At 39.4% G+C, this 24,227-nt stretch overlaps 2 protein-coding genes across 10 annotated transcripts; one reads left to right on the forward strand and one right to left on the reverse strand.

Annotated features, from left to right (window-relative positions):
- Positions 1-9: 9 nt before the first annotated feature.
- ANKRD37 (ankyrin repeat domain 37) lies at positions 10-2,644 on the reverse strand. Of its 2 annotated transcripts, none has more exons than XM_017643048.3 (5): positions 2,462-2,644; positions 2,112-2,264; positions 1,170-1,261; positions 490-550; positions 10-250 (listed from the first exon to the last, which is right to left on the reverse strand). In XM_017643048.3, exons 1-5 carry the CDS (start codon positions 2,486-2,488, stop codon positions 233-235), a joined length of 351 nt encoding a protein of 116 aa, XP_017498537.1. In that variant the 5' UTR covers positions 2,489-2,644; the 3' UTR covers positions 10-232. The 2 variants fall into 2 exon arrangements, with proteins under 2 accessions (XP_017498537.1, XP_017498536.1); XM_017643047.3 differs by having other exon boundaries at positions 490-693.
- LRP2BP (LRP2 binding protein) lies at positions 2,241-24,184 on the forward strand. 8 transcript variants are annotated; one of them, XM_073219151.1, is made up of 12 exons: positions 2,241-2,379; positions 8,120-8,237; positions 8,402-8,483; positions 9,010-9,316; positions 9,721-9,847; positions 10,485-10,597; positions 13,011-13,124; positions 15,402-15,544; positions 15,626-15,731; positions 16,778-17,001; positions 18,434-18,608; positions 23,398-24,184. In XM_073219151.1, exons 4-12 carry the CDS (start codon positions 9,251-9,253, stop codon positions 23,533-23,535), a joined length of 1,206 nt encoding a protein of 401 aa, XP_073075252.1. In that variant the 5' UTR covers positions 2,241-2,379; positions 8,120-8,237; positions 8,402-8,483; positions 9,010-9,250; the 3' UTR covers positions 23,536-24,184. The 8 variants fall into 8 exon arrangements, with proteins under 8 accessions (XP_073075252.1, XP_073075251.1, XP_073075254.1 ...); XM_073219150.1 differs by lacking the exon at positions 2,241-2,379 and adding an exon at positions 2,821-2,863; XM_073219153.1 differs by lacking the exons at positions 2,241-2,379; positions 23,398-24,184 and adding exons at positions 2,821-2,863; positions 21,263-21,371.
- Positions 24,185-24,227: the final 43 nt, after the last annotated feature.

Below are 24,227 nucleotides of genomic sequence, written 5' to 3' on the forward strand. Positions count from 1 at the left end.
ATAAAACACTGCATCAAGAAAGAATTTATTCTTTAGACATTCCTTTAATAACTTAAAAGACAAAGCATTTAACATCAAAATACTGGCATGTAAATACATGTATTCTTAAAGGTTATCTTCACTTAGAAGAAAGTTTCCCTCCTTCTTAGAAGGAGCTCAGAGACACCTGGTGAGCCAAAAGCCACAGCTGAACAGCAGATCCACATGAAGTGAAGGCTGCCTTCAAACCTCTTCATAACCAACATGACATCTGTTAAAAAATGTAATGACATTAAAAACTTTTTGGCAAAGGCTTTTTCCCAAACTTCCACCATGCAGGACAATTTTTGGTCTCTAGAATATAGTTGTAGTTACTATAACCAGTGTTAAAATGTGATAAGGAAAGATATACTAGAAACAAGGCTGCCAGTGTTTAAATGAAACAATAAATCCTGTACTAAATACGAGATCCTTAGGGAGGAAGAAAAGAAGAAACTATGGGCTACTTACCAACACTTCCTTTTCCCATTTGTATTTTCTGTGCTTCCAAAACTTCGTTTCTGTCTGAGCACTGGAACACAATGATCTCTATTGGATTGTTCAGTTGATTTTATTGTTTGCATGTATTTAATTGTTGTAAGAAATTTGGCACATTCTGGAAATCCACATAACCAAGCCAGATCTTCAGCTGTTTGCCCATTCTTATTACATAAACTGAATTTAAGACAGAAATTGAGTTAAAAAAAATTGATAACTGGCCATTAAAAAATTTTTTTTCTAACAAAGAGTTTGGGGCTCATACAAATGTTAGTTTCAGAATAGAAGAGGTAAAGGAAGAATAGAAAAATTAAATTTTTGCTCACTATTGTATCCTCAGTGGCTAGCAGTCCAGCACAGAGTGGAATTCCATTTTTGAGTGACAGAAAGAGTATGTGTTCAATGTAAGAGTAAGTACCCGAAGCAAGTCAATGAGAACTTTATAGATGAACAGAATGTGCCTCTGACTCCTCAGGATCCATTTTTTTACTTAAATAGTATCAGATGTCATTAACAGCCTAAGTTAACATTTAAATGGTAATACTAAATTATCAGTTAGGCAAGCTTTATTTTTGAAAGCACATGTAATTAAGCTTCAGGAATCTGATTAGTTTAATCCAAGAAAAGACAAAATTTAAAGCCACTATACTTACTCAATTTGGGCATCACTGGCTACAAGCAGGCTAAGGCATTCCAGGCTTCCGACTTTTGCAGCCTTGTGTAGTGGAGCTTCTCCTAAAATATCCTTAAAGATAAGACACCACATTTGAGTCTTGCCCCAAATCACTTTCTTGTGGAAGCTGGTATTTGAAGTCTAATTTTTGTTTGAGGAAGCTATTTGAAGAACTGCATTGTACTGGACTCATTTTTTTAAATTCAAGTTCGGTGTTTTTTTTTTTTATAAAGTTCACTTGGTATGTAATTAAATACAAAGTTTTTATTATTAAAAACATATGGAGCCACAGCCACATACATTAAAATTTAGGTGACTACATACAAAACAGAGTTTACTGAAGTAAAAAATTTTACAATTTAAAATTCACCATATTTTAATATTCAATAGGAGATCCAGACGACCGTAAGAAAGTTCTGTAGGAAACTCTAATGGGTGTGAGAATGCCTAAGTAGTATTTCAATAGCTATGCTGAGACTTTTAATTTCATAATGTAGTTTTTGAAATAAACTCTAGACCCATGTACGCTGTCCCGTGTAATAGCAGCTGTATACATTGCTAATGAACACTTGAAATGTGGTTAGTTTGAGCTGAAATGTGCTGTAAATGTACATTACACACCGGATTGAGAAGACCTATGGAAAGAAAATACATCAGTAATGTATTATATTGATTACATGTTGAAATAACATTTTGGATGAACTGAGTTAAATTATAAACTTATTTCGTGTATTGTTTTACTTCATTAATGTGGCTACTAGAATTTTGAACTATGCATCTCACATATTTCTATTGGACACGCTGCTATACACGTTTATAGCAACTGAAACGAACAACTGAATATTTTGTCGTGCAAGAAATGTTTGTGCGGATTTGGGGTGGAGGGAAGGGCTGCACACATAACAATCAGTTACCTAGTTACCTGCTGGTTGAGGTCAGCGCCGGTTTGCAGCTGCCAGAGTAGAAAGCAAGCAAGGCCGCCACCTGCCGCCAAGTGGACAGGAGACTGCTCGCAGGGATCCGGGGGTGCGTTGACCGAGGCCCCGGCGGCCAGCAGATGCTTCAGACTATCCACCTGCGGGAAGAGAACAGCTCCGGCACCCCTCTCGCCTCTGTCCCACGCTCTCCCGGGAATGAAAATCTTTCCACACTCCCAACTCTGAAGAGGCTTGACTCGGCAGCTCCCAGTGGTAAGTCACCCTCGCTAGCGCTCCCGAGCAGACAGACATACCGAAACTCAAGTCTTCAGGACAAAAGGGGCCCGACTCTCACCTCAGAGTTGCAATCAAGCAACAGCATTTCCTGGCTAACGCGGAGGACAGGCGTCACTGGAGTGCAGAGGTGGGGAACTCGAGGAAGACGGCAGGAGAGAGTGCCCAGCGCAGACAACTACAGCGGAATCAAGACCGCCACACCCCGCTCCCGGCCGCGCCCCACCTCGGGCCGCGCCCCAGCAGCCTAACCCTTGGCTGCCCAGCCTTCCCCCTACCCCCGGGAGGCCGCACGTACACAAACACTGCGGACACGTGCAACCGCGACCCCCCCGCCCGCGTGGCTGGAGGGGCGGCAGGCCCGCCAGCCTATTGGCCATTAGGGAGACACTAGGCCCGCCCGCTTGGGGCGGGGCCGTACGCGGTCCCACGGAGCCCCAATACGCGTGCGCCGTGAAGGGCGGTGAGCGGACAGGGCGGGCGTCCGGGCGTCGGGGAATCGGCGGCGGCCATGAGGCGGGCTGGGTTTGACACGTCTCCCGCCAGCGTTCCCTGCCCCTAGTCCCTCCGGAGCAGCGGGAGTCGCGGGCGCGGGTTTGGGTTTCTGCTTGCACGCACGTAACCAGGAAACGAGGCCGTTCTCCGGCAACACTCCCTTTGGAAGCCGCTATTCTTGGTGCTGGCGCCGCGCCCCACGCCGGCCAGCTCCGGAGGAAGGCATGAGAGCCCTCCTCCCGGTTCAGAATCGCCCAGGCGCGCCCGATACCCGCGCCCTGGACGTCTAGGGAGGAAAGCGAGAGATGGGGGAGATGGGGGGTGGGGCGGGTTGGAGGGCGGTGAATGTGAACTAAAGTGAAAGGTTTTACCAACGGACCGCTCCACCCGCCCCACCCCCCCAAACCAGAGAACGGTTCATCGAACCGGACCCTTTCGGGTTTGATGTGACACGGTAATGTGTCCCCTCCGGGTCACGTCGCCTGGGAAAATGTGGAGTCCAAGCTATTTAACCTTGAGCTTGCTGAGCCTCGGGCGGCAAAGAGGAGGAAGAAATATGTTCGCCCTCACTCATTAGGAGAGTTCTCGCATAAAAGATGGGGGGACCCCGGCCTCGTTCGTTACTGACCTGTGGGGCTCATGGACCGGGCGGACTATCTCCGGCTCTCCTGGGAAAGCCGCGGTGGGGAAAATGCATCTACACTGTTTAGCTTGGGTCATTCCTTTTCGTAAAGCTTGAGAAACAGACTCTGACTTAAAAATGTAGCTATTGGCCGCATATATAATCTCTTGACTGTCTTTTCCTAAACACTTTTTTTCAGGTAAATCTAGGTAGAAACTGAAGCTACAGTCATGTTATTTTCCCTAAAAGTTTTAGTCACAGGGATGAAAATATAGTATGGAGAGTATAGCCAATAGTTCTGTAACATTTTTCTATGTTGACAGATAGTAACTACACTAGTTGGGGTGAGCATTTAATAATGTATATACTGTTGAATCACTATATTGTATACTTAAAACCAATATAATATTGTATATTAACTGTACTTCAATTTAAAAAAAGCCCATGAAACAATCTGAATATGGAACTATTTCTCCCCTTCTTTTGTACTGATTTATCCTCACCTACATATTTTTCTTAGCAACTTGGTGATTTTGAAGGCAATTTAAATTAAAAATTACAGCTCTCACTTCTCATATCTCACGAGTTATATAATATTTGTTAGCTATTATAATAATCCTTATAGGTGTGGAAAAAAAGTTCAAACTGATGTGAGCCCAAATGACCGAGCATTCTAGAACAGGCTGATAAGATCTCCTGGTGATTTACAGTGTTTAGAAAGGAACAAAGTGTATTGGTTAATCAGAACAAAAAATTAAGTAGTGATCGGCTGTGAGAACTTTGTGAGAGTTTTTGCTCCTTGTTTGATTAAAATTAGCTTCATACTAGTTTAGGTATCTTCTGCCATTACTATATTTGGAAAGGGGATTACTTAAAAGTGAAACTATTTGCTTTATCACCTTCACCTGTTTCAACCACCCACCACCCATCCCAACCCTTACCCACTGGTAACCACCAAATCACTTCTCAGTGCCATGAGTCTACTGCTATTTTACTCATTTTGTTTTATTTTGTTTTTAGATTCCACATGTAAGTGAAATCATATGATATTTGTCTTTCTACTCCTGGCTTATTTCACTGAGCATAATACCCTCTAGGTCCATCCATGTTTTCAGAACTGGCAAGATTTCTTTCTTTGTAATAGCTGATAATATTTCATTCACAGACTTTTAAATTAATCTAAACTCTCACATTCAACTTCTACTTTAATAGCTTCTGACCCTATGTGAAAAGATTGGAAAATAACTATCTACATGTTTTAAGGTAAAACGCATATGGTATGTTTGTATACTTTGTTTGTATACTTCTATTAATTTCTTCTTGTTTACCTGACGAGCTACACAACCCAATTAATACTGGGTAAGTGGGCTCCTACTGCATTTATTGTGTAGCTTGCTTCTTTCATTAAGGAACATAAAGACAGTAGCTGAATATTTTGTATATCTTTCAGAAAAAGTATGCATTATAATTTTTTCTGTAGGCTACAGCTACTTGATATATTTGCTATCTAATTTATCTAGTGTAGGAAGTTGAACTTACTGTAACTCAAATGTGTCTCTTCAAGTTCTATGAAAAGCATATATCTAATTTACATTTTTAAGCCACTTTGAATAATGTGCATTTTTAAAATAAAACAACTGAATTTCAAACTTTTGACAGTTTCCCAAATGATCTAATCATTTCTTACCCAATTATTTTAGACAGGTGTAATTGGTAATAACAGTTTCTCACATGCTAAGTCACCAAAGTATTTTGAGAGTTCTTTGTGGAAATGCCATTAAGCATGGAAATTACCTAGATCAGTAGTGATATTTAGGATTTCATGAAATCTGATTGGTTAAGACCAATGGGACTGAGAAATAGGCATAAGATGAGGTTACTATCTGTTACCTATAATTTAAGACATGGAGACAAGCAACCTTGTGGGTCTGCTCATGATTATTTTATAAAAGATTAATCCAGTTTTCCTGTTTGATGTGACCCTCTCTGTCATTAGGACAGCAGCCCAATTTAAATTTGTGTTGTCGCAGATTTTTGCCACTTCCCGTTATGATTCTGTTTCTTTTCTCAACTGTTGCCACCTTTTGAGGGTATTAGAAATTCACTCAAGTACTTTACTACCTGAGCCCTGGAAGTGAATCACTCCAGACTATCTGTAACTACAACAGCATCAGCTCTTCTGTATAGGAAGCTTCTGTAAGACCAGAAAATAGTCACTAAATAATATTCATATTCATTTACCTTTGGATGTTGAATGAACCCTTTCAGAAAAGGACCTGGAACCCCTTAACAGCCATAAAAGCTTTCCACACAGTGGGAACAGGCATTAAGATTTTAAACCAATGTTCCTTAGACTTACTTGCTCAAAGAATACATGATAAATTGGAGAAAAATAAAATAAAATCTACTAAATTCTCCCATCCAGTGCTTATTACCACAGTTTATCTCATATTTAAAGGCATCCTATCCTTCCCATGCTTTTTTTCCTCATTTCAGGGGGTGATGTTGTAAAGTTACCACACCCAAAAGGAAGGGCATGGGAAAAAGCACTTTTGTTTTAAATAAACAAATGCACCGAGCTGGAAGGGAAAAAATAAAGAAACAGAAAGCTACTGGCTAATTCAGTATCGTCTTTTGAGATCTCAGTAATAATATTGTTTTGTTCTTTTCATTGAAATATAGTTGATATACAATATTATTTTCTAAGTTTTCACCATGTATGTATAGATTATGCTTCCAGTTACTCTATGAACACTACTTGGTTTTACTAAGAGACAACACTAATGTAAAAGAACTATAACAAGAAAAACAGGCCTTTGTGCTTTTTCCCAGGAAGCTTAACTATTTTGATCGAAGCCAGTAACACTGTTTATCAATTATGACAGGAACTTCAGTGTTGTACTTCAGTTTTAAAAGAACCTTGAGTAAATATATATAGTTATTATTCAGTATTGGACTATGCCAACTATTTAGAACCAAAAGGAACAATTAGAAACACCTGCAAACATAATTAATAACAAAAAATAACAGGTATATTTAAAACTTGCCAGGAGTTGCATGGAATGTGTAGGCTTATCTTTTTACAACATAGCTGAGGGTACTGTGTCAGGACCAGGACTCAGCTGTGGTCGTACTTATGGCTAAAGTTTATTGCAGGGAAAGTACACACTTAGATCAGCAAGGAGCAAAGACCGAGGGGGGGTCTGGAGAAATGCATGCACACACAGGCGTACGCTGTCTCCGCAAAGAAACACACCAAGCGTGCTCCTTTCCCAGCAGTGAATAATGCAGGCCCACGTGTGCATTTTTCTGCCTAAGGAAGCCCATTACAGACTCTGCAGCCAGTGTTTACACAGGGAGCTAGCCGTGTCGGCATCCTTTGACTAGTAGCTTCTATAATTCCAGAACTCCAGAAGGAAACCAGGTGTTCAGCATACGTTACATTGTTTGTACAAACAATAAAAGCTTTAGCAAGCTAGTCTTGTTAGTAAGGAGACGGCTCAGGTGGCAAGTTCCCGGATGGCATTCAAGGACCAGCCTTGCCGGTACGCCCTTCTAAAAATGGCAGCCTCTGGCCAGCTACGCTCTTTTCTCTACAGGTACACAAGAATAACCTATAAAGACGCTAATATCCTGAAACTCATTTTCACAGCACTTTCACATTTAAATTACTTTTTGCTATTCCATTAAAAAATTACAATTTTTAGAGAATTTTATCATATTCCCAAAGGCTTACATTCTTACCTACAAAAAAAAGAGAGGGAGCGATAATTTAGCATGAATTGCTATTTTGGAGATTCTAGTTCAAATATCCAAATATTTACGTGAATAGAGTATCAAGCCAGCCCAGATGTGCAGAGTATATTGAGAGAATGATCAACACAGAGAAGCAAAAGGCATTTCCTATGGGCTTCCCAGTACAAAATATCCAAAGATTTTCCAAGGATGGAATGTGGTTTAGCCAAATGAAGTCTTGGTTTTTAGAAAGCAAACTTGTTCTCTGTGTGGAGATAGGACCTTATCCCTCAAGGCCACTCATGCCCGTGCAGACCTGAGAACGGGCCCACGGAGAGAGCTGCCGTAGCCTGGATACACCCCGCAGGGATGAGCAGGATGCTCAAAGACGCTTGGCAGATGTCCTCTCCCAAGTGGGGCTGGCATTCCAAGTGCGCCTGCCAGGGGACTGCCTCCAAGAGGAGGGAGCAAAGTGTCCTGGAGGGAAGGGACTCATGTTTGGTGAGGGACAAATCTACAGAGAAGGAACAGCGCAAGCTGCTTTCAACTCAGATTCACAGCAGCTGGAGAAGGTCCACTAACCAACAGGGGACCTGGGAAGGGAGCCCTGTGTCCACGTCACACCTGCCCTTCCCCTTAGACCGGAGCTTTCTGTCAGATTCCCTGTTATTAATTAACGTCTAGCATTTCCATTATGGACTTTGCTAATTTTACAGCATAAAATATACACAGTTGCCAAGTTTCAAGTGATAATTTTATGTCAGTCTCAAGATTTGGCAGAAATAGACACATACTCCTGTTTTTTAATATCTTCTCTTGCTTATTTTCCAAAGTTAGCAGTACTACATTTTGGTTTATGCTTTACAGGCGACCACCACTTTAAATAATCTTGGCTTTGCCCTTTGGAGAACAGAGTAGAATAATGATGACTGTACAGGAGCTAGGGGTGTGCCAGCTGCCCCACTTCCTAGCCCTGCAACCTTAGGTAAGTTACTTAACTTTTCTGCTGTGCCTCAGTTTCCTTGTATGTTAAACGGGCTTTATAATAGCCCCTATTTCATACAGTTTTGTAGGAGTTAGTGCTTATAAAGCACTTGGAACAAAGAACAACTGGCATTTAGTAAGAGCTCAATAAATATTTTTTTCTAGACCCTCTCCACCTCTTCAAGCTACAGCAACGAAAAGCATGTGCAGTGCTGTAACAACAGAGGGCAACATGAGTTTAAAGGAGGTAAGGTATTATTTTCTGGTTTATTTCATGCCAAGTTCCTTCTCAGCCTGTTTCGATACATACAGTAGCACTCTGGGTTAATGTCTTCCCTGAAACAGAAATTTCTATAACCAGTTTCTCAGTGAGCTGATAATGCTACCTACAGCATTCTACTTGGACTGTTTTTCTTCTGAGTACTTTACCTAATATTGCCTCACCCCAAAGCTTACTGGAAATTTCTATATTCACTAGTACAAACATTTTGGGAATCATATAATCAAAGAATGTTTTATATCCTGGGACAGCCATTTTGAAATCCTCTAGTTCCAACTTCTTACAGTCCAAACTACAGATGAGGAAACTGGCTCTTAAAAAGATTAAATAACTCTTCCAAAGTCACAAAGATAGGACCATGATTCTTCTTCTAATAAACTGAATTATATCCCTAAAATCCCTTTTCTGCACTTCACTCTTATTAAGGAACCAATTTACTATCCAAAACAGTATCCTGTAACAGTATAAATGCACTTTCCCACTCACACCAAAGGTCCCTTGAGTTCTCCTCTTCACCAGCCATCAGGAGCCTGTCCCAGAAGATTGTTCCTGATTGGCGAGAGTCAGCGGTAACAGTAGAATGCCAAGGAGAAACCAGAAACGCAGAGTGACAACTCAGTTTGCTGTTCAGTACCCTCAGGGGAGGCCAACCTGGACTTCATCCCAAATGAGGTGGCCTCTGCATTTTGTACGGACGCTCTGATTTTCCATTCAGCTGTGATCCACCTCATGACATGGCAATCCACTACAGACAGGAAGATAAAACTGAACAAGACACCAAAAATAAAGTGTATTCCCAGGTAAAACAGACAAATGCTTTGATTTGCAATGGATGAGTCTGAGGAACTTCAGTTTGAAGGCAGCAAGAAGGAACGAGTGCACAAGAACTGTGGGCAGCGCCACCTGTCCCTAATAGCAGCAGCTGCTGCCGTGGGGGACATGACCCTCTGCAGCCTGTGAACTCAGTCAGAGAGGACTTGCAAACAACCCTCATCATTAACCCCATGCTCCCACACAGGCGTGGAGGACGGCTGTGCCCCATGGCTACGGAGGGTCCTGGTCTCCTAAGAGAGTATTCTTCACATGGCAGCACTGGTACTCTGGTGTCCTACCGTGAGGCAGTGTGGGGAGCTTGCCTTTGATGAGGACTGCATTTTTCTGGAGAAAAAGATTCCTACATCTTATATTGTATTCTTGTTCACAGAATACGCATTGTGGAGACAGGATGAAGCTGACCAGTGAAAAGTTGCCCCCAGGCCCCTGTAATACCTCTCTATCCCAGTATGCTGCTAAGAACCAGAAATATTTCCAATGGCGAAAGGAAAAGACTGGTACGAATTCTGTTAATATTTTCAGTAAAACTTAAGTCTCTACACCAGAGCAAAAGCAACCAGATATATGAATCTTAACTGCTGTCAAAGAAGTGGTTAACTTTACTATTCTTTCTAGCCTTCCTGTAAGAATCTAAGAAACTGCTCCTTTTCCGATAGTGAATCATCAGTGAGGTGTCCTAATTGGATACCAAATCCTGATTTTACCCTCAGAACTTTAGGACACACTTCTGGCAAACAGAAGCCAGATGTTGCTGAGATTAAAGAGAACAATGCCATACTTGAAACTGGCATTGAAAGCTACCTTTCTTTTTTTCTATAGACTTAAAAAATTAAACTGGGGGTGGCTAGCTCATTTGGTTATAGTAGTTACTAAGAATTTCACTCTCACAGGACAGCTTTACGTAAAGAACTGCACATAGACTGCATGGCTAGAGCTCCTGCCAGGTGCTGAACAGGGTTAGTCTGAAACCCAATCAACACTTTTTGACTATACCGGGTACAGAATTAGGGTCTGTGATAATGCTTTTGGTTTGAGCTAAGGAGGCCAGTTTTAGGAATGAGAACTAGGAAGGAAATTTGATGGATTCTATAGAATTACGATTTCAAGAGAGTTCTTTACCTTTTTTTAAATCAGATCATTACAGCCATTCTAAGTTGGTGGATAAGGCATTGCAGCTCTTGAATGAAAGAATTAGAAGAGGGGATGCTATGGCATGTTTTCTACAAGGTCAACTGTATTTTGAAGAGGTATCATTTTTTGTTTTCATTTCCTATAATGCTGTTGTCAGATCGTCATAGCAAAATTTTCTGTCGAGTTGCTTACATTGTTATGCCAGGGAAATTCTGTTAAATTCCACAGACTATGCTCATGGCTTTAAGTACAATACCCTGGTATTGGCCTAAGGAGTTATTGGACCTTCCTAAAGTCATTCTAATTGAAGTTGTTTATAGGAATCACTTTAACATAAAATCCATTCTCAAACTGTAAATTAAAATTCTAATTTTTACATTTTGTCTAAATATTTAGTATCATTTATATTTTCCTCTCAGTAACAATTACAGGCCCTGATTCTTATCCAGTACCCAAAGGTAGCTTTGCATGTTCCCATAGCATAAGGAAGGAGTCACCACCTTTATCCATATTATGCTGAGTTATCCTGTGAGGCAGATGTTAGGAGGAACTATGCAAATTATCACTCCAACTTCAGTAAAAAAGCATCAATTCTTCATTGAACCCCCAGGGAAGATGGGAAAGGGACCCCCCACCCCCACCATCCAGTTCCTCACCATCTACTATTTGGGCAACTATTCACCTACACCCCACTTACTAATCTTTTGATGGCTCCATCATTCATTCTGGAAAGTATTCGTTGAGGACTTCATGCACCTGCCACCATGAGGATCGCACAGCATCATGGTTCAGACAATGATCTCTGAGCTTTGGACAGTGGTTCAGATATGGTTCTATTGCTCATAAACTGTGAATCCTTGGGCACAAATACTTAACCTTAGTGCCTCAGTTTCCTCATCTGTAAAAGGGGGATAGTAATGTGCATTTCATGGAGCTCTTGTGGGGATGTGTTAACTGGGGAAGTACTTATCACCAGGGCCTGGTGCCAAATAAGTGCTTTAGAAGGGTCTGCTATGATTGCACTAGGCACTGCCTATCCAGGGATAGGGAGCTAGAACAGTTCCCATTTCATAAAGCTTACAGTTCAGTAGAAGAAGATACATTTATAGCTACAAAAAAAGGGAAAGGACAATGAAAGCAAATAACTGGTTACTGGGATAGTGAAGAACTTAGGGAAATGGTGGAAAGCCCTGTTGAAACTAAAATTTGAAGGAAAGGAAGCAGGTAATGCAGACAGCCAGGTGGAAGCGCACGCCAGGCAGAGGGGAAACTGACCACCGCAGAGATGAGAACGAGCTCGCTGAGCTCCAGGAATGAAAAGCTAGAGGATGGTTCTAGCTGAGTTTTGTTTGAAATCTGGTAAGAAGCCACTCAAGTATTTTGAGCCTGTGATGAATGGGTTGGAAGACAAGCATGGAACCAAGACCATCTTGGGGGAAATTATACTAGTTCAGGCAAGAGAGGATTGTGGTCTTGACCAGGAGGAGAGCAGAGGAGCTGGGTCTCGGATTTATTTCGGAGATACAAATAATAGCATCATGGACTGAAAATAGAGAAGTGGGGAGGAGTGAGTTTTGAGAGCATAATCCAGAGTTCAGTTTTGAGACATGTTAGGTTTGAGATGCCTGTCCGTTAGTGACCCAAATATCAAAGTAGAAACATACATGTAAGAGTCTAGCTTTCGAAGAAGTCTGAGCTGGAGTTGTATATCTGAGATTTTCCAGAATGTATACGGTATTCAAAATCATGAAAACTAAAAGGACTTCTCTCTCCATCTGCAGTGAGCAGTCTAATTTCTCCAGCCCCTTGGCACCCAGGCTAAGCATTAGCCAGAAAGGAAAATGAGTCCTAACAACTGGGTCATTTACTTATTGTTATGGGTTCTTTAAAATAAATATTTGTTGGTGTTTTAGTGCAGATTTTACTAACTTTAACAATTTGTTGATTATAGTTTATGAAAAAAGAAATTCAATTGTTTCTGCATTCTCCAAAAGCTGTTTTTCTCTGGCCTGCTCTTCCTAGTAATGACCCTCTAACTCAGTAAGAGACTCTCTTTCCACCGTTACAAATGATTCCTTCTTCAGCACAGGGCATTTTTCCATGGTGGATTAAGACACAAGCTGAGTTTTAGTCCCCTTACACCTTAGGAAATCTGTTATCAGATCACATAACTGCTAAGCAGCTATAAATGAATGATACATGATATGTAGGTTTTTATAGGAAGTATGGCACAAAATTTTAGAGAACCACACATTAGCTTTTCCATGTTTATTCCCTAGCTGGACAACTACAAAGCTGGAGGACTTGAGCCATAATAATTCCTCCTGGTCACTTCCCTCAGCTGCCATATTCAGGTTGATTAAATTGACTTTATGGTGTGTTGATCATTGTCAATGACTTGCAAATTCCATGAATTTCTTGCTGTCTTTTGTCTTATTTGGTGCTACTAAATAGATGTAGGTGGGGATGAAATAGTTGGGATCATTTTAAAATAATAAATATAATTCACTATCTCCTGGGAGTTTATAGGGATGGTATGAAGGAGCATTAGAACAGTTTGAAGAAATCAAGGAAAACGATCTTCAAGCAACTTACCAGCTAGGAGTAATGTATTATGATGGCCTAGGGACAGCTACAGATGCTGTAAGTTATTGCTTTGTTCATGATATTTAAGATTTCATTGTTAATAGATTGTTTGTAACAATTATTATTTTTATTTTAATACTCTCTACCCTTGTATTTCAATAGCATCCATCCCTTCATCATCTAAAGGATAGCAGTAGTCATTTTTACATTTATGTGAAAAAATTTCTTTTAGCCCCCTCCTTGCTACCATTAGCCGTCAGTTTCCTTTGTTTTAAAATGTTTTCATTTTTAAAAATCATTACAAAGCTATACAAATACGGAGGAAAGTTAGAAAATAAGCAAAAAATAGGATTACACCAAAATCTGTTACCAAATGCAAACGTTATTTTAAAATATATTCTTCTATGCATTGCCCCATGCAAAAATTGTATGTGTGCACACACATTTTTCAATATAGGACCATACTGTACACATTGTTTTATAATATCATTTTTTCACCTACCAATGTATTTCGAATGTCCTTCCTATCAATAAATGTAATCTACATTATCATTTTAATACCTACATAATAATCTATTGATTCCATAATATTTCTAGGCCTCATTTATTTTGGCATGTCCGAAGATGAAAGAATTAAAACTAAACTATGAGATTCGGAATCAGTATTATAATTTTCTCTCCGTTTTATTATTACTTTTTTTTTTTGCATGAACTTACAAAGGAATTTCAAACACCATCAAATAAAAATTGGGAATTTATTTTTAAAAATCTCCAAGATATCTAGAAGTTCATTTTTCTGTATGCACTAGCACAAATAAGGAGTTAATACTGAATTACTTCAGGTAAAACACAGGACCCTTACAGAAGTGTGCATCCCTTCACACATCCACCCCAATCCGCAGTGCTGGGTCTCATGGTATGTGTGTAGATTTGCATGTCATAAACCCAAGACACAAAATTGTGCTGTAATTTTTGCTTTAGTCATATATTTTTTGAGGAAATTAAGATAAAAAATACATACACACATGTATATATGCATTTAGTATTTGTTGATATTTACAATTTCTGGAGTTCTTCATTCCTCCCTTTTCATCTGAAAAGCTTCCTTAAAAGTCATTTCTTCAGTCAGCAGTTGAGGAATTATCTCTGATTTTGGTTATCTACAATGTCTTCAATCTGCCTTCATTGTTGATGAATTGTTTTGCTGGTTGACTTTTTCTTTCTGCCCTGAAAAAATTCTAGAATCTTCTGGCCTTCATTAACCCTCATGAGCAGTCACTCACGCCCTGCACTGTGGGTTGCTTGTCTCTGGCTACTTTCCAGATCACTTTGGCATTCAGTCATTTGACTATGGGGTGTGACTGTGAGAGATTTTTGTGTTTTTCCTGCCTAGGGTTCATTGAACTTCATGGATCCTGTTGCAGTTTTCAAAAGTAATCTCTCTCCAGCTTGTGTTTGCTTTGGTAAACTTCCCAGTGCCTTTAAGAAGTTGTTCTTTATATTTTGTCCAGATTTAATAATTGATCATTGCTATCTGTGGGAGGATTTACACAGCCACTTCACTACCTTTAAGGTCTGTTACTATCCAGCTGGGGAGAAAAAAATGACACCTACCTCCCACATTCACAAAAATGGATCCCTTTATATTGGGACTCACTACAGGGAAGACACCTTTCATTTCTACTCCATAACTGTAGTGTTTGGCTAGCAGTAGTATTTCTACAGAGCAGTGAGGGATAAAGCTAGAATACAGTATATAAAAACATATTTGATTGTCAAGTATTTTCTTTGATGTTGAAGGTTCATGTCTGATGGAGTGTTTGGAAGGGACAATGTCTCCTGTGTGCTCTTTGTGACTTTGCTGATGTTATATGAAGACTGACAAAGTGGATGTCCATCATCACTGAGCCCATTCAGTGAAAGTGCGCTTGGAGAGACAGTCTTTGGGTGGGACTCACAAGTGCACTCTATGAATTGTAAATGTGAAAGAATTTACAGTCCTGCCTGCACTTTGATGAGTTCTAAGAATGGTGCCAATCCAGAATAAGGGTCAGAGGAGAGAAAAAAGGAAACCACATTGAAACAAAGCAGTTGCAGAAGCTGTAAAATGAGGAAAATGCTTTATATCCCAGAACTCCTGGGAATGCCCACTCGGGACTTAATTGTTTCCTTACTTCCAGCCCTGCAGACTCCAGGACCACCCTTCCACTTGGTTACAGCGTCATGATGCCACACATCCTGTCAGAGGGTGAACTCTTTACATTACTGGGAGAAAGAGTTTTAGGTAAAACTAAAAACTAGGGTTTTTTTGTTTGTTCTTTTCCTTTGTGGAAGGAAAAAGGAGTGGACTATATGAAGAAAATCATTGATTCTCCATGTCCCAGAGTGAGACACTTACAATTTGCAGCTGCTTACAACCTTGGAAGAGCTTATTATGAAGGTCAAGGCGTCAAACGATCGGATGAGGAAGCTGAAAGGTAGTCTTACCAGAAAACGAAGTTTTGTTTTAATCAAATGCTGACTCAAAGAGTAACTTGCCTTGCCATTTTCTCTCTTAGACTATGGCTCTTTGCTGCAGACAATGGAAATCCAAAAGCTAGTGTGAAGGCTCAGAGTATCCTAGGATTGTATTATTCAACAAAGGAGCCTAGAGACTTAGAAAAGGTAACATCGATTTCTTTGTTTTTAAGGCTAGCATTAATGTGTATTAATATTTGTTTCACTATTTTTTTTGAAAGGAGGGTGGTGAAGAGTAAGTATATGGTTCTGAATATCTCTTATTCTTTAAAGTATAAAAAAGTTTACATATTAGGACCTTAAAGTTCATTTCACCCTTTACTCATCTAAGAATGTCATCTTCCCCACCTGTATCAAAGATGCCCATGAATGTGGGCACCTTCTGTATGCTACAGAAAGCCACACATACAAAATATCATACCGTAAGAGCTAAAAGGGGGAGAGTCCCAAAATAAAGCTCAATCCTTTATGTATGAATAAATTATTACATTTGATTTGAGGAAGTAATGACACTAATAAGTGAAATGCACAAAGAACTAAAGATTAAAACCCTGTAAGATTTTTACAGAAATATGTCTTCAGACATCAATGACTGAAATATTTTCCAAGAAATCTTATAGGGAGAAGAAACGCAGGGCCAAGTGCTACTTGGAAGAGGCACCTAACCCAGACCCTCCTCGGGTGACGGAGCTGTCACTTGGAATGCTTACTGGAGCTCGTTCCCATTCACTGTGGCCGAGTGGCACACAGGTGCGCCTCAGACCACATGCAGCTTGCATCCCTGGCTGCCTTTGGCCTTGACCGCGCCTCACTGAGGTCCCCTGGAGCTCTCGCCACCCCTCAGCGCTAGCTGCTCCCCCGTCACGGGCCTCCCTGCCGGTGGGTCTCAAAGCCTTGCAGAGACTTAGTTCCTATTCCCAACCTTCCTCTGGAAAATCTGAAAACCGTGGAACCTGAGACAGCCAACTCTCCAGTGACGTCACCTGTCCATGGGGAGACAACAGGAGGGCTCACCTCGCACTCTTTCAGGCCCATGAAATGGCACTCACCTGCAATATGTTCAAGGTGCTGGAATGATTTCCTAGAGATGCGTCAGTGGTGCTGTCCTACCATTCGAGATTTTTTTCTTTTCAGTATTCCCTTATAATTCATGTGGTGAGTAATAAATACGATGAAGTTGTGCTTTCTCTTAGGCATTTTATTGGCACTCAGAAGCATGTGGCAATGGAAACCTGGAGTCGCAGGGTGCTCTTGGGCTCATGTACTTTCACGGACAGGGCATCCACCAGGATACTGAAGCAGCCCTGCAGTGCTTAAGGGAAGCAGCAGAACGCGGAAATGTCTATGCTCAAGGGACTCTCGTGGAGTATTACTATAAAATGAAATTTTTTACAAAGTGTGCTGCATTTTCCAAAAGGTAAACCAACTGGGTGAAAATACTCAGAAAAACTCCTACCAGATAGTCTCTGCCAGGTCTGTTCAATAGAGCTTAACTGCCATGGTAGCTATTGAGCACTTGACATGTGACTGGTACAATGGGGAACTGAATTTGCAGCTTTAATTAACTCATGGATTTTAATTAAATAGCCACCCATAGCTAGTGGCTACCATATTGGATATACAATTCTATGCTGTTAGTCTTCAAGATTTCAGTACTGTTTGCTCTATATACCAGCTGAGTGATCTTAAGCAAAGCCTAGGTTTTTTGGGCATTGGTTGATTTTCTTATAAAGTAGAAAATTCTCCTACTGAAAGATTATAAAAATAGTGTATATAACATCCTTAATGTAGCTTGGCATATCCGAAGTGCTTATTAAACTTAATTTCTTCATCCTCAGCCACAGTTTCCACCCTGGCACAATTGCAACATAGCTTGATATTAAGGGTGGTAAAATGAAAACAGTGGCTAAAAGACACCAACATTTTATAAAACATATGGAAATTTCTTCTCTCTGAACCCATGTACTTTCCTACATTCACTCACTCACCATGTATAGAAAGCAACATACCAGGAAAAACTGACCTCGATATCCCCTAGAGGGGCCATAAGACCAGGCTGATTATCATTCTTCCCAGTAATTCCCTTCCAGCAGAGCCCCGGCCACCCTCCCCAGCCCAGTGTCAGGCCAGGAGAGCTGCTCCACCCTCCTCCCCAACGTCCCGGCTTCCAGGCAGCAGGCCACGGAAAGGTGTGACCTCCAATGTCCCAACTCTCCAAGTGCCCATCTGGTTAAAACTAAGACTCAACAGTTCTCAAAAATCCTTGAAACTTCCAATGATTGTCCACATTCCTATTCCACATAATATTAGGGTTGACATGGAGGTGACTCAACCTCATTTCCACACAATTCTCCATATTTGGGTTATAAAGGATGACTTCTTTTTATTGCCCATTTTTTAACAAAGATAGAAGTGCAAGTTTCTTAATGTGTTTCCTGGCCCTGTGTGACTGAAGTCCAATCTGAAGGTCAATGATAATGATCTAAAGAAATAGAAAATGCTTTTTCTCCTCATTGTTTAGGTCTACGAAGTGATAAAGCTTAAAGTATTAATATTACAAGACAAAAAGAAACAAACCTTTCTTTTGTTTTCTGGTGGTGATTAAGCCTGATGACTATAACTAAAAGAAAGCTGTAAAGTGCCCATTCTAGCAGTTGCTCTTCCCTGGTAGTAACCAACTAGGCTGTATCTACCCTTCACTGCACAACAAACAACTTCGTTCCCAAACGCAGAAAAACAGGGCACTTACCTCGGGCATGAAGACAGTTTCTGTACCTGTCATTGGTAGAAGTGTGAGTGTGAGCCATAACTGACATCCTTTTTAACCTCACAACTCAACATCATTACAGGATTGCTGACTACGATGAGGCTCACGACATCCCCATGATCGCCCGGGTCACCGACTGTCTCCCAGAATTCATCAATAAAGGCATGGCCATGGCATCTTTTTACCATGCACGGTGTCTTCAGCTTGGCTTGGGTATCACAAAGGATGAAGTCACAGCGAAACACTATTATTCTAAGGTTAGTAAGCCTGAGAACAAACATAAACGGACTCATAATAGAAATGTCTAGGCGTTTAGTTGAGACCTGAACATCCTTATGGATTTTTTCCTAATTATTGTGCAGATAACCTCTATCCAAGAGAGGCTGTCAGACATATAGACTGTTTGCAGACAACGATCAAATTATTAACATAATTAAACTCAGGTGATAAAAGTCCTATTTGGATGCAAATTATTCTCTCTCTCTGCTACTATCGGCTATCTAAGGCCCACCACCATGACCTTTAAGCCAGAATGTTCCTGCCTTCTTTCACCCAGAAAGCGTGGGAACCTGTACGAGTGTTATCAGGTACTTTAATGAAATGTAGTTCTTAAAAATTCTTATGTGTAACCTCTACCACTCATAGTAGAAATATTCATGAGGTTGGAGTAATGAATTCAAATGAGTCTTTTCATGTTTTAATCCATGTGGTCAATTTATTTAGATCCTAAATGGATTTCCACATCTAAAATCAAGAAACTGTTAAAAAGTGGTAAAGAGGGAATCATCATGAATTTTTTAAAAAAGAAAAAAAATTGTGCACACCTTAAGTCCATGATACCCATGAAGTCCAAACTGGAATTATCTCATCATAAGATTTATAAAGCAATTCATGGAGTGCACAAATTGTTGAGCTTGGAGCAGGAACAATTTCTAAGCCCTATGCTTGAATATGATCAGATTATAGCAGTGATGCCCAAACTTGTGTGCATATTAAAATCATCTAGGGATTTTTTTTAAATTCTAAAACCCAGTCTTTATTTCACAGCAAATCACAGTCTCAAGTTGTGGGACACAAGCATATCTGTTAAAGCTCTCCAGGAGATTCCGATCTTTGGGAAACTTAAACAGTACGGTTGACCATGACCGATGCTAGGTGAGGGACACCCACCTCCCATGCAGGTGAAAATCCGTGAAACTTCTGACTCTCCAAAAACTTTACTACTAAGTCTATTGTTGACCAGAAGCCTTATAACATAAACAGCCAATTAACACATAATTTGTTTACATATTAAATACTGTATTCTTATAATAAAGCTAGAGAAAAGAAAATGTCTTATCAAATTGTCTTAAATCTCAAAAAAAATTCCAATATATTTTTTTGAAAAATACCCATTTATAAGTGGACTCACACAATTCAAACCCATGTTGTCCTGAATACCTTACCCTTGAGGTAACTGTATTTTGTTTGAAATTAAACTTTCCAGAGGATTAAGCCTATATTAATACATAAATATAGGAACACACTACCAAATACAACAGAATTTTGGGATATTTACCACTGTACCATTCTATTAGTATGAAAAATAGTTGTCTTTAACTTTTAAAAAATCTAAATGTTGTATTATACTGATTCCCAAACCAAGTCAATTTCAGAGTCTATGCTATCCTTAAGCATAAATAAATACAAGCAAAAACAACTCTGGGTTAAAAATATCCTGGAATACAGTATATGTTCATCCTAAATACAACAGCAAAACAAAGAGATTGCAATCTTAGAACTGTTTTCTATACGATGGGAGATGATAGCCCCATTACTCAATTTTCACTATTGTATTTTATGGGAGATATTTTTAAAACGGAGGAAATTCAGAGGCAGTAAGCCAGTGAAGAGTCTGGAATCCTGTCCTATGACGCATGGTAAAGAGACTGAGTATTTGATGCAGAGGAAAAGGACATGAGGGGCCCTGACAGGCCTTCACCAGACAAGGGCTTCCTACAGAAAAGCAACAACGAAGACAGGAGCAGAATTATAGCCAGTTATTCCCACTACGGTGTGTTAGGGAAAGGTAAGGCCACACGGCGAAGAGTCAGCGGTCCTGAGGTCAGGAGAGCCACGACTGGTCTCAGCTCTGCCTCCGCCAGGCTGGACACCTGGCACGCACTTTGCCTCTCGGGGTGACCATGAGACCAGCATTACATATTCTCCTAAGACCCTTCAATGATTCTTACATACATGGAGATAAATTTTAGCTTAATATAAAGAAGAATCTTCTAATACAATTGTTCAGGATATTAAAACAAAAGTTTCCCTATAAGGTCGTGAATTCTTGTCACTAGAAGCAACAAATATCTAGTGACCAACTGTCATGGGTACTAAGGGCCAGTTTCTGCATGGGGTACGGTTTGGATGAGATGACCTCTGCCGTCTCTCTCAGATTCTTGACATTCAGTGAAATTATGCACTATTCCATCTATTTATGTTAGTCGTAGCAAAGTCTGCTTTATTATAGATGCTGCTCTTCACCATAATGAGATAATAGCAAGTTTGAGGCCAAATGTTAATGCTTTCTATGTTACTTATTTTAATAATTTATAACAGAGAATGCTGTCATCAGTGTGTAAATTCCCTTTACTCTTGGCACTGATAAAATTTTCTCTCTTTCAGATAATAACAGCATGGCTGTTTTTAGTGTGGTCTTTTTTTGCATATGTGCTAATTTGAACTTCCCTTATTAAGAAGTTATATATCAAGAAAAATGTATCTTAATTAAGAAATTCCCTTGGAATCCATCATACTTAACTATTTTTAACAACAAACCAAGAATGTTTTAAAAGGGAGAAAAAAGAAAAAGTAAGACCCAACAATTCAAAATACACCTGAATAACTGACTCTTCTGTTTGATTTTAAGGCTTGTCGTCTGAATCCTACATTGGCAGATGAACTTCACTCTTTACTTATTCTTCAAAGAATTTAGACCATAATTTCAGCAGAGGTCATCAATCCCAACACATTAGCACGTGGGTATTTTTATAGTGGCTATGTTTGGTTATTACCCCAAGTTACATTATCCTGAGTATGTTGCTGATGACATGTCACCTCTGTTCTTGAATTTATATTCCATAATTTCACAACTTGAAACCTAGCTACAGGATCAAATGGCAGGAAGAGTCCTCAAAGATCCAGCTCTTAGCCTACCGACTAACTTAGACATTTCAAATATTGAAAACCATTCCATAAAGCAATTATCTTTTCCCATTCTTTAAATACAAAGGGTCCCAAAAGACTTAGTACAGTTTAGTTTTAATAACTTCGTAAGTATAAATGCTACAGACTTGTAAAAAAAAAAAAAACCATTGAAAGTTTGATTCTTTAAAATTTCTTTGACCCTTAGTTTTGTTAATTTTGATTATAATTTAATTTCAATTTGTTATTTGCCATTTAATTTAAATAATTCACAAAACTAAGAAAAAAATTTAAAGAAACTTTCAAATTAAAATAATTTGTGTAGCATTTACACTTCTGAAGTTATTAAAATTCAGACTGCACTGTCTTTTGGGACATCTTGTTTTCTTCAAAGAGATTCTGATAACTAAGTGGTTAATTTGTTATAAACTTCAAAAAAAGTGGGTTTAAGAAATTGCTTAGAATCTTGCCCCTCTATCTTCCAATATAGATCTTAATTAATAAAACAACTGCTATATTCTTGACAGGATAACTAAAGAAACATGTTTCTTTGTGCTTCAACTCACTTTCTCCATTTTAAAAAACCCTGGATGTATTTCAAGGTAGGATAAAATATGGGGAAAAAACTCAATGAAATCATCAATATAAGCACCATAACTAAATATTGTTAAAAATTAAACTAATAAGAGGTTTTCCTTATATCAATGACATCTACAAAGGCAAAAGTTGACAGTACAAATAGTAGGACCCACATGCAGAAGATGGCATAGTGATAATACATCTATGAAGAAAATACACTGAAAATGATATGTCTTAAAGATGTCCTAACTTTACCTTCTTTATAAACATATTAAACTAATGTGACTTTGTTTTATAAATCATAACCACCCTTTCCAAAAGTAGATTTAAGTAAGCTCTTATCTTAGTATGATTAATATGTAGGTACCAGTCACTAAAGATATATTATATGGCAAAAAATTATTTGCTCCTGTTTTATGTTCTCATTTGACTGTATTACTTGAACTTCATTTTGTCTTTATATAAAGGAAAGAAATTTCAACACTTAGGTCTGTGAGATGCCCTCAAATGGTCATACCGTTCTCCCTTAAATCTCTTAAAAAACATAAACTGAAACTACCCCTGAAAATTAGTCTTTTTCTTTTAAAATTCCTACTGAAGACTCTCTTCTCCCCCAGTAACTCCCTTAATATGGCAAGCCCATTACAGGATTTCATAATACCAAACTTATATCTCTTTCTACAATAAATGACCCTTTGCTTTGTTCCTATCCTTTTAATACCATCCATGTAACATTCCTTCAACCATCTGAATCCAAATTCCCAAGCAGGATTCTCTTCCTCCACGCTTAAATCCACTTCCTTAAACCTTTAAGAATCTTAAAATACAAATGTAATAAAGCAGTGTATGTTCACTTTAATAGCACATTTAATAGATATGCTATCTTTCTTCATCCCAAAGTAAAGACCACTTTTTAAACTGCCACTAAAACACAGGTCCGAGACATCCTAAACGTGGGAATTTGACATGTCATGTGTGGTAAAACGCAATGCTTAAATATTTTCAGTGAGTCCACCACAGACTTTTAAATTTGTTTACTGGAGTTACCGTAAAGCTGGTTCTTCTGGCAGGTGGATCCCTGCAAAGGTCCATGGCTGCAAGTTCCAAAGCTGACATTTGTCAGCTTTAATTCAAGTGAGTTGAGGCTTCTGGATTATTACACTTTTTCATGAGATAGCAGCTACAAGGAATCTTACAGGAGTTTTGATTTTTTCATTTTTTTCCTTAAAGTGAGAATTTATCCTAAACACTGAAGAGTCAAAATATTTTTCTCATTTGCAGAATAAACATAACAACTACAGTCTACGCATAAGATGGACATTACCAGTAACCACGTTTACTAAACGTTCCTGGGCCTTGGTGACTTCACACTGCTTCTCTTCTCTGCATGTGTCCTTTCTCTATCCCTATGAAGGATAATTCTTATCCATATAAACAGTCAACTTTGGATTTTTCCTTAAGTGCCAAATACTGCCCTGGTTTAAAAAAAGGATCAAAGAGCTGTAACTAAAAGAGTCCCAAAGATGAAATTAGGTTTACTAATTTTTAGTCATTTATCTTTTAGAACTTAGGTTTCACATCAAGAACTTGGCAGGTATGATCTAGCAATGACATAATCAATACCATTTTAGTATGATGGTATTCTCTTCCATGGATTTCAAACTGAGTCTTTGCCTATTAATTGTTTTGCTTTCAAGAGTTCGGGGGATTAGAGAGAGGAAAGTGTTTAATTATCCTGGCGTAATAGATGATGAAGCCCTGAAAAATTGACTGACTTGTCCGTGGCCCCACTAGTAATAAGGCATCATCTGTACCCTGCATCCCACCAAATGCCCCTACCAACCCACAAGACCTGATGATATGATCAAGTCCCTAAGCTGCCTGGAGTGAACCTCCCTCCCCATTTGTTTCCCTATCTTGTTCCTGCTCATCCTTCAAAGTCCAGCTCACATCCCAGCTCCAGATCTCACCATTTCAAGAACTAATTTAGCTCTTCTCATTCACACTAAAAACGATGTTTTCCACATATTCAGTGTCTGGAGGAAGGCAGAAAACTTCATACTTCCTTGCAGAAGTACTTATGTGCACCACGTTTTCTACCAAAAAGGCCC

The sequence above is a fragment of the Manis javanica genome, chromosome 12 (genome assembly GCF_040802235.1).
Source record: "Manis javanica isolate MJ-LG chromosome 12, MJ_LKY, whole genome shotgun sequence".
Classification (NCBI taxonomy): domain Eukaryota; kingdom Metazoa; phylum Chordata; class Mammalia; order Pholidota; family Manidae; genus Manis; species Manis javanica.

Bases quoted from the DNA above. Each gene is read 5' to 3' on its own strand.
- LRP2BP (XM_073219151.1), top strand. From the start codon at position 9,251: ATGGCAATCCACTACAGACAGGAAGATAAAACTGAACAAGACACCAAA. The intron at 9,317-9,720 runs GTAAAACAGACA...TCTTGTTCACAG, and splicing joins AAAATAAAGTGTATTCCCAG to AATACGCATTGTGGAGACAG. The intron at 9,848-10,484 runs GTACGAATTCTG...TTTTTAAATCAG, and splicing joins ATGGCGAAAGGAAAAGACTG to ATCATTACAGCCATTCTAAG.
- ANKRD37 (XM_017643047.3), bottom strand. From the start codon at position 2,488: ATGCTGTTGCTTGATTGCAACTCTGAG. The intron at 1,262-2,111 runs GTAACTAGGTAA...CTTATCTTTAAG, and splicing joins GCGCTGACCTCAACCAGCAG to GATATTTTAGGAGAAGCTCC. The intron at 694-1,169 runs GTAAGTATAGTG...TCTTAAATTCAG, and splicing joins GCCAGTGATGCCCAAATTGA to TTTATGTAATAAGAATGGGC.